Raw genomic sequence first — 17530 nt, forward strand, 5'->3', positions numbered from 1 at the left:
GAACGCCACAGCGGAGGACACAGTCCCCAAACATGGGACTGCACGGAACGTCCCTTCTGCCCGAGCACTGGGTTTTACAAACAAGCCCGCACTGTACGTCCCCCACTCCTGGTCTCCGCACGGGGTTATGCGAGGTGCGCTTCTAGGAACACGCCTTCCCGGTTACTCTTACGCTTCGTTGTCTTCACAAGAAACAAAAGTGATAAAACGCTTCTTGATGGAACAGATCCAGACTTTTAAGTTTAATTAGAGAATTTAAGCCGCACACGGGTGCCGATTTCCTTCCCATTAGCAACCCCAGCACCTCATCACCCAAGCTCCTCAGCTGACTCCCAATGAACGCCAGAGTCAGCCCGAGCGCGGAGCTGTCCGGCGCGACCACGTTCTCCAAACGCCGCACGGAATTAGCGTTGTAAAGCATTTGGCCTTACTTGCTAATGGAAGCATCTCTGAGTCTTCCTTTTCCCGCTTTCCAAATAACCATACACAGAAACACACACAAACGTAGACCCAGACACGTGATTCCGCTGCTTGCTTTATTTTCAAACTTCGAGTTTAAGAATCGTTAAACTTTCGTTAAGAAAGGCAGACCGCCCAGCAGCGCCTCGTCGGGGTGTGTCTGGCGTCCTGGGCTTGACTGCTCGGCGTCCTCGCGCCTGCGATGCGTGGAGCTGGTCTGGTGGCCCCTGAGCGCGGCCGTGCGCACGCCTGGGACCCGGCCCCTCCTCTGCGGGAAGGGAGGCCCCGTTCCACCAGCGCCGCTTTGGCGGGGGACACACGTGGCACGGAAAGGGAGAAAGCGGACGCCTGCCTCGGCAGCCCCATGTGCTGGGTCAACCCCGGCGATCAGCAGCGTGGCCGGTGTCGCGGCCTGAGCGCCCTCATGTCCTGGCTATTTATTTGAACATCCGGAGTGAATCTTTTTCACAAGTCGCCTTCCTAACCGGAGACTGTGAACGTCTTGGACTTGCTAATAGAGAAATGACCTACCAAGTTTCCATCCTTAATTACCAGCAATCCTCCCAAAGCAGAGAACCCCAGTGGAGACGGAAATATTTCGAGGAACAAGGCTTAGGGGTGACTAATTGGATGGAGAAGAGAAAAGCAACCAGGTGGCTTCCCTAACGTGAGAGGAAAAGTCCTTCCTGTTCCCTCCCCAAGACGTGGCTGCGACACTGAACAGACCACATTGTGTCCCGAGTGCGTCTCTGCTCACCCACTCCAGGAAGCCCTCCTGGGTCATCACGGCCTGTGGACCATCACGGCCCTGTTTGTCTCAAGCACATGCTCCACACTGGTGGACACTCGTCTTATGGGGAAGCTGCGGGTGAACTAACGGTCTTCGCCATCCTTATTGTTACAGAAAATGTGATTCTTTCATTGGAAGAAATGAGCTTTCTGGAAAGCTGCCCACTGGCCACTTCTGAGCTGGGCCATCCAGCCTGCCCCAGGCCCTGAGCCGCTCCAGTCCTCCAGGGTGACTCACCACCGACACGGAATCCGCACGCGGGCACATGCCTACCAGGGTGGGAGGAGGGAGCGGGGGCCTTGGGCCTTGGACGAGAGCAACGCTGACATGCAGTCTGTCCCTGGACAGGACAGACGGCCGAACCAGTGGGACTCGCGCCTCCGGGGCAGGGGGCCTGCAGGCCAAGTGGCTCTTCCTCTCATGACCTTGAACGCTCCTCCTTGGACATTTGGAGACGACTGTCATCCCCTGAGTCTCTGGGGCCCGAGCGTGCCCTTGCTCTTTGCGAAGCCCTCCCGGCTCGCAAACACACGTCCTCTGTGGCTCTGAGGTTTGGGCTACTGCTCCCCGCCCCGACCCCTTGTGTCCTGCCTATCTTCCTCTGTGCCATTCAGCTCGGGCCGTGCTCCCTAAGGCCCCCCGAGGGCTCGAGTCGGAGTGCAGGGTCCTCCCGGGCTCAGGCACCCCGGGTGCACCTCCCGGGCACTGCTCAGCACTGACGTGCACAAGGCCGACCCCGAGACAGACTCCGGGCCTTGCTGAGTGTGTCACTCCCACGCGTGGAGAGCCTGACCTCGCAGGGCCACCCCGGCCTCTCCCCTGGCACATGCAGGCTGCGTTCCCCGACGGGGAGCAGGGGAGGCCGGTGCGGAAGCCTGTCGGAGCCAGAAGCCTGAGCTCTGGGCCTGTGGTACATCGGTGCATCGCAGTGCGGCGGCCCACACCTGGTCCCAGCCCCCGCGCCTGCCCCTGAGGGCCTTCCCTCCTCCCGCCATGTTGGTTTAACGCGGCGAAGTCCATTCTGCATGTGTCCCTCCAGGCCGTAAGCCTCTCGTGCCAGCACCCCTCATTCAGAGTAGCTCGACAGCCCCTCTGAGACTCGGGGGGCAGCCGTGGGATGACTCCCCTCCACTAAGTCCCCAAGGCCGGGGCGTGGGGCGCAAGGTGGGCCCCGGTTTGCACCTGCGACCCCCTCACTCCGGGGACGATGTGAGGGACGGCTTTGCTGCTCTCTAGGCCTGGGAAGAGGAGGGCGAAGCAGCACCCACAGAAGCCCCCAGCACTCCCTCCACACCTGCGCCCACCCTAGCCGTCCTCCCGAGAAGGTGCTGAACTTTCCAGAAGTCTGGATGTCCCTGGACGTACGTGCTTCCTTTACAGATGGTCCGTCTCGAGTTTTGGTTTAGAAGACGTGCCCCCCCCTCTGACTCGGGGCCTAGGGGAGAGAGGGAAGCCGTACGAGCGACACACCTGACCGCGGCGGGGGTGGGGGGCATCAAGAACCAAGCGATTCCGACGGCTCAAGGCCCGTCAGCACCCACAATCGCCACAAATGACCGTCGCACGCGGAATTTAGAACTGAGATGCATTTACACTTCTGTGACCTTTTCTGACCTTCAGCAGCCCAGTGAAGGGCACGCAGTTCCTTCCATCCCGTTTTGTGGCTGGGCACAGAGGCACGAGGCCCAGACGGGAGGGAGGTTTCACAGTCTCCTTTTCCCTGAGTGTAAATATTGGGAAAGAAATGCTTAAAGCGAGAAGCGCACCATGAGTGAAAAGAGCCGGAGGACAGGCGTGCCCTCGGCTCCCCCACGGCTGCCCTCAGCGCAGGGGAGCTGCCCGGGGAGGACAGACCTAGTCCCCAGCGGGAGCTCTTGGCTCGGGGGCCCTGTCTGTGCTCGGGAGTCGGCCCTCGCCTCCAGCGTGCCCACGAAGGATGTCCCCACCTGTCCTCTCCTGTTCTACGGGTCTGTCCTCATGGAGTCTCTCACCCCTGTGAGGGGACCCCCTGGGCCTGTCCGTCGTGAGCCCGTCGTGGCGTCCTCCCTCGGCGGCATCACGTGTGGTCTTGCGTCGCTTACTGATGCTCCCTGTGGTTTCATGCAAACTCCTTGTGTTCAAGAAGTCAGAAATGGAGCAGAGAAGTGAATTTGACCCATCCTGACGCCGCCACGGCACCTTGCACCGCGAAGGGAAAGGCAGAGGGGCACCACCGGGCCTGGGGCTCCAAGGAGGTCCCGCCCTGTCCCCTGTGTAGGTGCTCCTGGCCCGCTGACTTCCTCCGTGCGTCGGGAAGGGCGCTGACCTGGGGCCTAAACGCCGTAAGTCGCCCTAATTCAGCTCTGCCACCCGCCCTGGGACTGGGACAAGTCAGGCTGACCCGATGCTCACTTTCCCCACGTGGCCGCATGGGGTGAGCCGCGGCCCAGTGCGGCTCGTAGAGCAGCCCCCTGGGTCCTGGCGGGCACGGGAGAGGGGATGGCCTGGGAGCCGAAGACGAGGACCCCGGGAGCCTCCTGCACGTGCACGGCCCTCAGAGGGGCTCCCCTGGCCTCTGCCGCCTGAAAGCACTCCTGGACTTAAACAGAATCTCCCACTTTCGTGAACCGTCCCCGAGCCGGGCCCTCCCGCGGCAGCCCCGTCAGGACACACGCCGTCCCCTGCGAGGCGCCTCCTCTTCTGTTGGTCTTCCCGGACGTGACCCCCACGGCGGCAAGCGGCCTGACACAGGAGAGGTGAAGCTGGCACCCTCTCCCCTCCCGTCTTTCCTTAACAAACACTCATTCCAGTAAACTCCAGACCCACTGAATGTCCGACAGAAACCCAACAACACAGACACGCAGACAAGACCCAGCCTCCAGGCGCTGGGACCCCTCGCACCAGCCCCTCCAAGCTGGGACCCCTCGCACCAGCCCCTCCAAGCTTCCGTCTCCCCCGGAGCTCACTGAGCGCTCTGTGATTTCCAATTACGCCTGATCCGATTATTATCGTTTGATCAGGGGAGACGGCTTGCTATATTGGGACAACGACATGTCTCAGTTTTGTGTTTAGATACGTTTTTGGCAATCTTTCCAGCCTTCCGCCTCCTCTACGTTTATTTCCAAATCTCAGGAGCTATTTTGGAGGAGCCGTGTTGCACAGAAGCTGGAGAGTGGGCACACAGCCGCGGCATCGGGAACCTGCCGGCTGGAAAATGTAAGATTTATGAGAAAAACGCACTACAGATTCACACCTCACTGGACAGTGCTCAGACCCAGGGTGGAAAGGAATCTGGAAGATTCAGCGGAGCTCGTGGCCCTAATATCGATCCCTTGAACCCGCAGGCACACACCCACACACACACAGGTTTTCGAAATGCTCGGCGCGGACGCGTTCCTCGCGGCAGGACAAAGTCCGCAAGCTCGCCTTCGGGTCTCACGCGGCTGCGCGGACGAGCATTTACTTAATTCACAGCGAAGCCCGGGCCTCCTTCTGGGGTCGTGGAGCTCAGGACCCCAGGACAAGGCCTCCTCTTGACTGGATGAGACATCAGCTCAGTGTCCGGAAGGCTTCAGGTGCTAGCTGCGACTTCCTGAAAGGCAAAATTAGCAAAATCCCCATTCTCGGGCTTGACTGGGTTGGGAGAAAAACCCAAGTTCTTCAGGAATGCTTGAGGGCGGTTTTCCTTCTACGAAGCGCCGTAGATTTCACTTGCCGGGATGTCACACAAAAGCTACTTTGACCTGAAAATTTAGGTATAAAGCAAAGAAAGGCCGTTCTCTCTGATCGATACCGAGCTGTCGGAAATAGGCTATTCTAGGAGCTCGAGGTGGGGTCAGGGAAACCTCAGGAGACCCCCTGTTTTCTACCTAGAATGGAAAATGCTTCTCCAACAAGTGATTGTACCAGTTACAGAAGATTAAACTGCCTTCGAGAAAGAAGGGTCCCTTAATTTGAGGCCCCCGGAGAATAAGCCAGCTTGTGACAGGCGCCCTCCTCTGTTGAGGGGCTGGGTCCCCCGTGGCCCGGGGGGAGAAACTGGGCCGCAGCTGCTGGCCGGAGTGGAGGGAGCCCCACGGAGAGCAGCCACCTGGCATCTAACGCAGGGTCCCTCGCTGATCATTGCTGTGCGTGGAATGCCCACCGCGCCCAGGGTCATGCTCCCCTCGGGGTCTGGTTCCCTCCAAGGGATAAGGAAGTGTGCTGGGCGTGGGGAAATAACCCATCACAAGAGGCCTTCTGGAAATTCCGAGGAGTCTGCGCCCTCGTGTAGGGACGGGGGAGTGGGACAGCGAGCGCCGGACTCCTGCTCCACGGAGATCAAAGCCGCAGGGAAAGGAGGTGACACGTGCGGAGACTCAGAGAGAGAGGATGGGATGTGCGCCGACCACCTAATCATGGCCTTCCGCAGAGACAGGGCTCCCGAGCCAGGAGACGCCCGTCCCGCGCTGGGCCCAGCAGCACGCTCCTTCCGCACCAACCGCACGCGCCAGCGGCAAGCAGACCGACGTGGGCACACGCGCATACGTGACATAGACGCTGTGTGCTGACGTGCCAATTTCAGGGGAGAAAAGAGAGTAAAAGTAAAGAAACTATCTTTTCAGGTGACGAAGTACCAATTTAATCCAAATACGTTATGTTTTATATATTTAGAAGAAAAAAAATAACGTTCAGTAAAACACTGGGGACAAGTTTGGAGGCCATTAAAAAAAATGGCCTTTCCAGATGGATTTCAGTTATTCTCATAGTTAACATACCCCGTTCTTCCAAGTTTGAAGAAATGAACCTTGATAGATTATCTGGTAAGACTGATCTCTTGGTAAGTGCTAACGTGTAAGAGTCTATCGGGAAATATTTGATTTTCCAATAGGTAAAGCAAACCAAAATATCACACATACATGCCCACACACACACACACACACACACACACACAAAGTAAGCTTGAAGATGCCGACTCTGTCTATGAAATAGTTCTGTTCTGAGGAAGAAGAGAAAAGGTTTCAACGTGTTTGTGTTGGGACCCAATATTGCAAACCACTCACTGTTTTGAAACAATTGTAAGACAAGCCCACAGATTATTCTAGAACACTCCACGAATGCACTGTAGCTTCCCCAAAGCTGCAGACCGTGAATTATGAGCACACGGGGGCTCTGCACTGGCCGCCAGGAGCCTGGGAGGGCAGATGTTAGAAGGGGTGTGCTGTCGGGGCTGACGCGGGCCAGGGCTTACACAGGGTGGGCTGCTGCGGGGGTCCGCCCTGCGCAAGGAGGCCACTGCCCTGCAGTTTACCTGCACACAGACGGACCGTCCTTTTTGGCTCTCTGGGAAGAAGAACCCCCACCCCAGAGGCCTCCTCCTCCTCCCCAGAGGTGCCTCCTCTGCAGAGCCAGCCCCGAGCTCCCCGTCCTCCCTGCGGACCCAAAGCCTCCGTTCTGAGAAGAACAGTGAGTTCCTCCATTTAAAGGGCAAGTTCACATTCTGATGTCAGTAAAACTTATTACCTTGCCGCCCACCACTCCTCATTCCCAGGCAGCTACTTCTAACCTCCGTGCACAATAACCTTCGTCTCTCTTGGAGAGTTTATAAAAATGATGGAGTATGAACTGAGGGACGATGTAAACTCGCTGTTTCCCTCATCACCCGGTGCCGGGAATTAGGAGCAGGTGCAGCCAAACGTCACTTGTATCAGAGGATCAGCGGATCGCAGAAGTTCAACGGGTTAAAAAAAGTACAGCATCCAGGCAACTTTTCCTGAAATGGTTTTTATGTTTGCAAAACTTGGAACAACTTCTCAGACAGACTTGAAGCTGGAAGGGGGGTCTTGGGGGTCCGGAAAAGCCAAGTTCAGTGTGGTTGTGGCTGGAAATTAACACCTGCTTCGCTTACAAACGTAAACATCCGCTATTGGTAGCCACAGGGACGCGAGCCCTTCACGCATGACTCAGCGGGACCTAGAGGTAACAGTGCCAAAATCCCATCCCCGCTGGCTGGCATCTTCCCGGCCAGTGGACCGCCCGCTTTGGGTCAAATGTCTGCATTTAATCAGAGCAGTTCCCTGAAAGGTATTTCATGGTGATTTCAAAACTAAGCCCATCAGAAATAATAATTTCATTTCATTCCCAATTTTCCTAGATCATATTTTCTAAAGAAAAAAGTTTTTTCCTGTGCTTTTCCTCCCCTTTTTATTAATCTGGATTGAAGAAAAGCACACATTTCATTTATTGTCTGGATTACAGATTCTTATTAAACAAACCAGAGCTCATTATAAAATCAATATCAACTTAACCACCATGCCCCCAGGAGGGACGGCAAAAAGGTCACTCCAAGAAATTCAAACAATTTTCCTGCTGGAAGGGCATGATTTTAATTACAGATACTATTAATTAGAGCTGTCACTGGGAAGATTTTTTTTCTGTTAATTATCACAAACTCAGTTCTAAGTGTGCAATTTCAACCTGCATTTTTGCCAAACTGAGTCATTTCTGCATGCAAGTCCAACCTTTCCATTCTATCAATATTTTATATTTGAATTTCAAAGTGTATCAAAGGATGCCATGCTTTCTAAAAATCCACCCCTGTGTGATCTCCCGTCTCCGGCACACAGAACAGAACTGGTGTGATAATTTATTTATGTCCTGGCACAGATGTGGCCCAGAAGCCCCAGCAGCCCACACCGATGGTCTTGCTCAATAGAGTTTCTGGATAAATTCTTACTAGTTTATGTGACATTTTTTTTCAGGGCTTCTTCTTCAAACGTGATTTTTCTTTTGCTTTGAAGCACAGCCGTGCACTGGGGCTGAAACGCCACCTCCCACACGTTTGAAGGTGCCATTTCTTTATAAGAGAAGATCACACTGACCAGCCCTGTGACCTTCTCCAGAAAACCAGCACTTTTCTCTCTTGGGTGACAATACCAAGAATTTTCTAATTGGGGGAGAAAGCTATCTCTTGGTCTCTTTTAAACACGGTGATTTTATAAATTCATCCCAGCTCCTCCTGCGGGCCAGTGTCAGGGTGGCCCACAGAGCAAAAGCAGCTAGCTCCGACGAGCTCCTGGGGGGCACCTTGCAGGACAGTTCTAGAAAAAGCTTGCGACCTCCTCCCCATGTAACTGTGATGGCGGACTCTTCAACTTACATATTATTGTAAAATATGATGTAATGTTTACAAGACAGACCTATTACCATCATAATCATGTGAGTAGAGGAAACAAGGAATCTCGTCCAAGGGGAGAAAATGTCTCAGAAATACATATTGATTGGATTTCTAAAACGATGATGAAGTATTCTACCTTCCCAAAAGGGAGGACACAGAGTTGTGCCCTGACCTGCCTCGGCAGTGGGCTGGCGTTGCTGTCAGAACCGGGGCTCAGCGTCACCGCAGGACATCACTAAGTCGGAAGCAGGTGCTACAGAGCGTCCAGAACCTTTTCCTGTCCTGCCTTCCTCCCACTCTCAGCGGCTGTGGACTCGAGTCCAGGTGCACTCCGGCACCCGGCAGCCACCGCCGCTCTCACCGAGCCGCCCTGGGCTCACTTCCCACTTATCGGCGTTAGATTACACTTTATCCAGAGCCTGGCAGGGGGTAGCGACGGATCAGGGCAAAGGATCTTTTCATAGGAGACCTGGAGGAAGTCGATGATTTAAGAGACATCTTCAAACGTCTACGCAACCCATTTATCTTGCAACTTTGGCATTTTTCATGAACAGTGGCCAAACTGAGAAAGATAACAGATAATACGTAATTCATGTTTTGTACTTTTTCCACATTTCTAATGAGCAACCTGCTATCACATCTAACAGACTAGCCGAGAACAGGGTAAGATTAACACACGGCAACAAAACTGTGGTTATGAGGCATTTCTGTGAATTCTGACGGACAGTTTCAAACCGTCTTCCCGAAAGAACCCGAACCATGACTACACGGAGCGCTGGGACCGGGGAGGGGCCGCAGGCCGTGCACTGATGGACGGAACCCATTTGAACCCCTACCTGGTAGGCGGCGGTGGCATCCGGGCCAGGGTGCTCCCCGAGCCCCGAGAGCTTCTCCTGCAGCCGGGAGTGGGAGGCGTGGCGCAGGCAGTAGATGACCGCAGAGGCCAGGAGGACCCCAACCATGGCGACGACAGAGACCAGGGTCAGCACGATGAACGGGGTCGAGTCCTCTTGCTCTGCTCCGTGCGGCAGAAGCCCGAGTTTGCTTTTCTGCAGAACAGGAGAGAAGGAGCCCTGTGAGCGCCGAACGGCCTATGACCTCCTGGAAACTACCCTTCTGCCGCGCAAGGCAAACTCGAGCTCAGCCCAAAGCCGTGCTGGCGTTAACGCAACCACAGGGCGGCCGTCCCAACGCGGCCCTCAACCAAGGGGGAAGGCGTCCCTAAGCAGCGCGCCGCAGACTGCAACATTTTCGAAAGGAAACTTAGAGGCCTTACTTGGTTTCCCGAAGGCCACCCTCTTTCCAACCACAACGACATAGTCTTGGCAGCTGATTTGCCGCCTTAAGTAAAAGGGCACGTCCCTTCTTCTGAACAGGTGTGAGGACCCCCCCCCCTTGTATCCCGAGCTCGCCCCACAGATGTTTTGAGGCACAGGGAGGTCAGAGAACTCTAGAGCACCCAGCCGGAGCCGGGGCCGGTCCTCCGCCGAAGGTGCGGGAGACGCTGCAGGAGGGCGGCCTGCACAGACACCGCCCCGACGCCCCCACCCACCAGAGCCCCTCCGCCTGCGCGCCCGCGGGACGCACAGCCCAGCGCCCGCGCGTCCGCGCTTTTCCCTGAAAGGAGCCGCAGGTCCGCGAGGGCAGCCGTCCGCGGTGCGGAGTGCCAGGGAGACACGCCGTCGGATTCTCAGTGTTCTGGGGGCGGGGGGGGGGGGATCCTTCGCGGGCACTTCGCTAGCCTCCGCGGCCAAAAGGGGCGCGGGCTCGCCGGGGGCTTCGGCAGCAGGTGCGTGAGCCGCGGTTACCAGCGCCCGGGAAGACAGGCCGGTGCGCGCGGCCGCAACGCCCCGCACGGCCCCGCACGGCCCCGCACGGCTCGGCGAGTGAACGGAGACGCACGCCCCCGCCTCGGCCCCGGTGGCTACAAGAGGAGAACAATTAGCAAACTCCTTTCCACCACCTAATTTCGCGTGGTAACAAAATGGATTTTTTCCCCATGAATGCCCGGCCGGCCTATTCATTATGTCTCCTCTATTAGTAATTTTCTGCTCCGTGTCCAGCCTCCCACCTCCTCACTCCTCCTGTCTCCGAGTGTACACAGGGCCTCATGTCAGGCCGGGCCATTTTTATCTTGTAATCATAAAGGCCACCAAAGCAATTATCGCCGGTCTTGACTGGAAAAGCTGGTCATTAATTAGCCTCCTTTTGCCTTCGGTGCCGCGGATTAGCTGGTGCCGGGACCGAGTTAATGGAAACGCGGGTTAAATGAGAAAAGACGCCGGATTTTCTTGCCTGGATGCGCGGCTCCGAGGAGGACGGCGAGGCAGGCACTCGGCGGGAGGCTCGCGGAGGGCGGGGAGGAAGGGGGGGGCCGGGGCGAGGGGAGGGACGGAGGGGGTGGGACGGCGGGGGGAGGGACGGGGAGGGCGGAGGGCCGCGGAGGGAGGGCCCCCGGGTGGGGGCGGGGGCGCGGGAGGGGCGCGCCCGGCTGCCCAGGGCCTGTGTGGCGGGTCCCGCGGCCGCCCCCGGCGTGGACCCCTCCCCTGCCCCCTCCGGCTCGTCCCCCTCGGCGCCCGCACGGCCGCCTCCGGAAGGTTAGGGCTCGCGGAGCCGCGGACCAGCCCTCCGCGCCGCCCCCGTTCCCTCCGCACCCCCGCCGGCGCGGGGCGAACAAACCGCCGGGACCCCGCCCGGCGCAGCGAGGCCCGGCAGGGCGGGAGGGAGCGCGACCGCCCCGGCCCGGCTCCCCGGCCCCGCGCGCCGCGCTGCTTCTCGCCCCTCCGGCCGCAGGGAGCGCCCCAGGGCGCCCGCGAGGCTCCGGGCCCGGGGTCTCCGCCGCCGCCGGGGGTCTGCGTCCCGCGGCCGGATCGACGCCTCCGTGGGGGCGTCTCCAGGAGGACGGTTCGCTCTGCCCGCGCCCCCCGCGGGACAGCCTGGCCTCGGCAAACCGAGCGGGGACAACAAAGGAGGCGGCGCGGCCGAGGGAGGGGCGTCTGCTGTCCCCCCGCCCGGGCCGGGTCCTCCTGGCAGACGCTACGCGTCCCCCCACCCCGCGCCACGGCAGGCCACTGGAGGTGCCCGCGTCCTCACGTAGGCCAAGCGCCAGCGCCGGGGATCCCGCCCAGGCGTCGGGAGGACCCCTCGCGCCCACGTGGCTGACGGCGCCCGGGAACAGGGACTTCCTGAACCTTCCTGCCCGGCGACGTGAGCGCACACGCGTGCGGTGGCCGGCCTGGCTCGGAGAGGACGCACAGCGCGCACCCGACGGACGGCCGCACGCGCGCCAGGGACCAAGGCGGGGGCCGAGGGCGCCGGGCAGTCGGGCACAAGGGGTCCCGCTGAGCAGGGTGCCCGCCGGCTCACCGTGTAAGGGGCACAGAGGCGGCCCGGTTGTCACCCGATTCCAGGCCGGAGGCTACGGAGACGGGTGGCAATGAGCACACACCAACCTGGCCCAGGTCTGGGGCGAAGGAGAGACCCCAGGCTGGACACTCAGGTGGGAGGCCACACCGAAGCTCTTCCCAGGCCGTGTCGCGGCCAGCTGGGACACCGACGGCCACCGGGACCCACGATGCGGTGGCCAAGCGCGGGTAGAGAAACAGGGCCTAACCGCTGCCCCTTTCGCGCGCGCACGGAGCTAACTCAAAGGTCAAAGAAAAATGTCAGGGAGAGAGACTGCCCCGGACCTTGGGCCCCTCCTCTTGCCGTCCCGCTCTCCCCCTCCCAGCTGCCCAGCACCCCTCCCCCTCCCCCACCGTCGGAGGAGCTGCTGGAGAAGGGAAGGAGGTGAGGAGAAGGGACGCGACCCCACGCCTGCTGAGTCCCACTATCTACGGTCTCCTCTAGTTCCAGCCTCTGGTCCCAGGCCAGGAAGAAGGCCCCCAGGCGAACCTGCCGCAGCGCATCCGCAAGGAGGCCCTTCCTGCAGCCAGGGGAAGGGTCCGCGGCTGTGGACTGCGGGTGGGAGAGCCAGGACAGCAGGGGCGGTCGCGGGCCGCAGACGGGAACAGGGGCGGGGGCGGGGGTTGTAGGGGGGAAGGCACCGCACCCCGCGGGGAATCAGGGGGTCTGAGCCAGAAGGCGTTTGTGGGGCAGACAGACCCGCCTGGCTTGTGACGTTGGCCCCCCCCAGGATCCTGGGCCTGGCCCCGAACCCTCCCTCCAGCGGGCCCCAGGGCTGCTCAGCTGAAGCCGGAGAGGTTACTCTTCCTTGCCCACTCCGGCTGCACCCCCCGTGTTCCGACCTACCCTGAGCTGAAAGGAGGGGTCCAGCGGGAAGAAAAACTGTTGCTGGTTGCTAGTCAGGTGTTAAGAATCCCGGAAGAAACGAAAATTCATAGAAAATATTCAAAAAAAATTAAAGAAAGTGAACTCCCCTCGTTGGCATAGTGATCGATTTAAAATAACATCATGGTTCTTTCCTTTCCTTTCTTTTTGTGGAATGAAGAAAACAAACAAAACTCCTAAGTCCTGTTAACCACCAGCTTTAAGAGAAAAGAATGAGCCTGACTGATATCCGCTGGAGAGGGAGTCTGCACTGCCGCCCTGCTCCAGGTGCGACCTGGATGGGGGGGGGCCTCAACCCCCTCCGCTTCTGGGTCCCTGCACCCCAAGGCTGAGCAACTTGAACTACATGTGCTTTCCCCAAATTTCGTCCTGGGGCTGGGCCCTGCAGAGAGCCCTCGACTAATTAGAGGCATCCTGTCAGTCTTGACTTGGAATTGAAAGAAAATAATGCTGAAATATTTATGACTTTGACATTTACAGTCGGGCGTCTTTTAAAAGCGGAACTGTACGGTGGCAGAGAGGTCACCCAGGCACGCTGGTAGCTGTGCACCCAGGAGGTAGAAGACACATACACACACAAGCACTTAATGCCAAGTTCCAGATGCAGGAAAAGTATGGTTTTCAAAAATAATCAGGAATAATTAAGTCAGCTTTATATCAGGTTAGATGTATCCTGACAGTACACTGCAGTATAACGTTGCATACTTCTCCCACTCAACCACTGCCACCTGCAACTCCTTGAATTTAGAATGTAAAATACTGCTGAAGCTGTGCCTTAAGATAAACGTGACCAGAGACAATTTGCAGAATTGCTCTTAGCAATTAAAAACTACAGACGTTGTCCTGACCTATTTAAACTATTTTGATCTGTGCTCGTAAGTGAAGGTGCATGGGGCTTCCTTTACATTGTCTTCTGAGCCATTTATGGCAAAGTATCTTCAAAACTGTTTCTCTTTAGCTGTCCATGCGGTAAGCTTCAAAGAAAAGAGGGAGAGAGATAAGAGAGAACATTTTATGCCCGGGCTTGGTTTTGAGAACGAAGGCAGCCACACAAACACAAAACTTCCCGGTAACAAATATTTGGGGACTAGTAGCAACAGTGAGCATTTTCCCAGCCTGTGAACCGTTAACAACAGCACCCCGGGCCCAAGCCACTGACTTCAATTCTAAAACACACTTGCACCCAAAACTTATGGTCACAGGCGTTTAATTTCGTTACTGTGAAACTTCTAATGTGTGCATGTTTTCATTTGTTTCCTTCCAAGGACTTGGTTTTGCAAACCCAGCCTCACCCTGTGCCCCTTGACCTGTGACTGCCCCAATCCCTTTGCCTGTAAAATTTAGAGTTCGATTTTAGAGACTATTAATGAGTGGCTTTAACAAATCTGTCTTTGCTTTCCCAGATGAAAAATTTTAGAATTATTTGGAAATTTTGTGCTCGATTTACTAAAATGGACTTACTAAAATGTGGTAACTATGTAAAGCCACTCAAAAATGTTCATAGTTTTCAGGCTATGGGAATGACCAAACTTAAAAATATGGGGGAGGGTAGTGTCTTAAAATATTTTAAAAGTATTTTTTAAAGCTGTTAACTGAACTATTTTTAATTTGGAATTTGCCACAGAATTCTCATAAATGAGAGAAGTCAGGCGGAAATAATCATGTATTAATTCTCTGCATTACAAAATCTTTTCAGAAGCTATTATCAGAGCAAGAGGCATTTCGGTCTGAATCCAGGGTGGGAGAAATCCTTTGTGCAAGGGAAAGCCATTGTTCGTAGCACAGATGAAATTGTACTTGCAAATCTGCCATTCAAGTAGCCAAAAAAAGAAAAAAAGAAAAAAGCCTATATAGGCTAGAGAAAAGAACGTCCAAGAAATAATTATTCTTAAATGAAAATAAGTGGGGATACCCTGTTTGAAAATAAGCCACTTGTTTATTTTTTTCTGGCATAGACACAAAAATAAATATGCAAAAGATAATAAATCATCTATTTACCAGCTTTAAGCGCTCCTAGAACATCAGTTTTGGGGAACTCCTCTGTTGTAAGACGTCGCGCAAGATTTACGGTATTTATGTTTAAAGGGGGACGGCTACGGTTGTGCGAACTAGTTTTTGGTAGAGCTGGATCCACAGCAAAGTGTCTCGGGGAGAACGGAGGCCGAGCAGCCGAGAGCAGACCGGGAAGGACCGGCCCCCGAGAGACCTCCCGCCCCGGCCTCCTTTCCTATGCTCCACCTGCCTTCTCACTGCAGACGGACTCACGCGGCCCACACACTTGATGCGCCCGCTCCCGACCCGTGTTTTCCGCGTGCAAATCGGTCCCCGAGGCCTGCTCTGACGCGCGCACTCGCGCGCCTCCTCGGTCAGGTGTTTCCCCAGACGCCGTGGTCTCGAAGCAGCAGCTCTCCCCGCCAGAACCGAACCCTCCCCGGGACCGCAGCTTTGGCCCACCCGCCTCGTCCTCCTCCGAGGCTGAGAAGCTCCATCCTGCGCGCGCCCGGCGTCGCGGGTCGGGACCCCGCCGTGGCGCTCGCTCCTCGGAGCGCAGGTCTGTGTCGGGGCCCCCGCCTGGCTGGGCCGGCCGCGGGCTGCCTCACCTCCCCGGCCGGGTCCCCCGCGCCCTCATTTGCAGGAGCCCGCGGCTGCCGGAGAGATGAGGCCGAATGCGGGACAGGCCGCGGCGCCCGGGGCGAGGGCTCCTGGGGGCCGCGGGTACTCACGGCACTGAGCGGTTTCCAAGAGGTCCCGGCCCCCTTCCCCGAGCGGACAATGCCGTGGCCCAGCCTCCCCGCAGCAAAGCGCGCCGGCCGCGGGGCACCGGTTGGGGTCCCCCACGACGCCCGCATCCATCCACCCGGGACCGCACGGGCTCCCCGCGCACGGCTCTGCGGCGCTCCCCCCGCCACGGCCACCCGCTTCTCGGGAGCCCAGTGGGTGTGCTCGGTTGGGTGGGGGGCGTTTCCTCGCGGGTTGATAGAGAGGAGCGAGCTTCCCTCCCCCTCCCGCACACAAACCCTAACCTCCTCGCATTTTCCCTCGCCTCTAAATTCGGGGGGCGCCGACTGGGCAGAGACCACGTGGACGGGCTGCGCCCGGGGCCCCAGGCGGAGAGGCTCCGGCGGCCGAACCGGGACCGCGGTCTGCGGATTCGGCTCGGGAACGGGAACCCAGCGCGGGAGCGCGCGCAGGGCAGGGGGCCGGCGGCAAGGCCGGAACAGCAGGCCCAGCCCGCGGGGACCTGCGCGGGGAGGGTCCTCGCTGCCCTCGGGGTGTGCGTTTCGGGGCCTTGGCGACTGTGACAGAGAAGCCCCCAACCGTCCAGCGTGCGGCGCGGCCAGTCCAGCGCCCTGGCGACACGAAAGGGCGGGAGACTCTTTCCGGCCCCCAAAAGCCAGTTCTGCTGTGGTCTCAACCCCTAATTTTGGGGTCCGCCTGGCCGCCTCGAGGGGGACTTCTCTAGAACCTCGAAGGAGGCTACAGTTGGGAACCACGCAGGCAGGGCGGGCAGGAAATGAAGTCCCTCCTTCAGAAGTTTCTCCGCGAGCGCGCGGCCGCCTCACCTCGGGGGGCCGAGAAAGCGCAGGTTCCGTCGGGGGAGGGGGCACGGCCGCTCCGAGGCGCTTCTCCAACCCGCCGGGGTGGGGGGTGCTCAAAAGATCCTGCAATCTCGCCCACGGCCCCGCCCGCCCCTCGCGGGCTCCTCCCTGCGAACCCGTCCCGAGCCCCTTTACAGAAACACCCCGAAGGCGCGCTCCCGGACCCAGAGAAGACAGGGAAGAGCGCCCCAAAATGGGCTGCAGGAAAACATCCCCGCGCCGGCTCCCCTCCATCCTGGCTGCTCATCCCTCAGCTTCCTCTCCTTTTCCCACACCCCTGCCCATCAGCGTGCGCTCCACCCCCCACTCCCCACGCCCCTCTCTCTTCACGGTCTGAACTGCCCGGGTGCCTGTGGAAAGTCCCAGAGCGAGGGCCCCAGCCCAGTCCTGCCGGTGTCCAAGGGGCCCCGGGGGGTGGGACATCTGCCACCCCTCTCAATCACCACCAGCCGGGTCACCCTGGGATGTCCAACCCAAACCCACTGGGGGGAGGACCTCAGACCTCTCCCGCCAGCCAGAGGCTTTGACAGGTGTCCTGCTTCGAGTCTGAGTTGGCCCCTGCACTGGGCTTTCCGGCGTCCAGGTTGCCCATCCAAGCCCCCACGCGCACCCTCCACCCTCCCCAAGCTCTGGTTCCGCGCCCTGCCACCTACCCGCCTGGCGGGGCCCCCGTGGATCCCTCCTGCTTCCTCCCTCCCCCAACCCAGCCCCCCTCCTTTCTCCTGCAACCGTACCGGTGCCCGCGCCCCGGCCCCGAGCTCCCGGTTACCTGCGGAGGGGCCGGTGCCCAGCGCCCAAGCCGGAGAGGGGGGCGGCGGGCGCCGGGCCGAACAGCCTCGGGGCGCGGCGGCCGCGGGCAGCTGCGGCGCCATCACCACCGCTAGTCGTTTCCCTGCGCCTGAGCCACAGACGAGCGGGTCCATCCTGCTTCTGACCACAAACTTCTCCGGAGGCCGGCGTAGACAAAGGTGCCGTGCGCTGTGGCTCCAGCGGCGGCCGCGGCACCGGCTCGGAGCCCGGGGGCTCCGGCAGCTCTGCGCGGTCGCTCCGCCGGGCTCTGAGCGCGCCGCTCTGGCCCGGCCCCCGGGCCGAGGCGCTCGGGGCCGGGGCGCGGCGAGGACGGGCGCGGGGCCGACGCGGGACAGTCCCCGCAGGGCCACCGGCCGCGCGCGCAGCTCCATCCAGCGCGGCCGCCGCGCCCCGCCTTATATCCGGCCCGGCGCGCACCCGGCCGGCGGCGGCGCGGCTCGCGGCCCA

General features: G+C 58.9%; 1 protein-coding gene across 1 annotated transcript in view; it reads right to left on the minus strand.

Annotated features, from left to right (window-relative positions):
- Positions 1-17530, minus strand: part of PTPRN2 (protein tyrosine phosphatase receptor type N2) — a gene marked incomplete at both ends in the record, with an annotated part of 716654 nt that overhangs the window by 94118 nt on the left and 605006 nt on the right. Inside the window, one exon of the mRNA XM_080818767.1 lies at positions 9221-9433. Coding sequence (XP_080674893.1) covers positions 9221-9433 — 213 coding nt within the window. The remainder of the gene's footprint in view (positions 1-9220; positions 9434-17530) is intronic.

This window comes from Martes martes (assembly GCF_963455335.1).
Source record: "Martes martes genome assembly, chromosome: 11".
NCBI classification, from domain to species: domain Eukaryota; kingdom Metazoa; phylum Chordata; class Mammalia; order Carnivora; family Mustelidae; genus Martes; species Martes martes.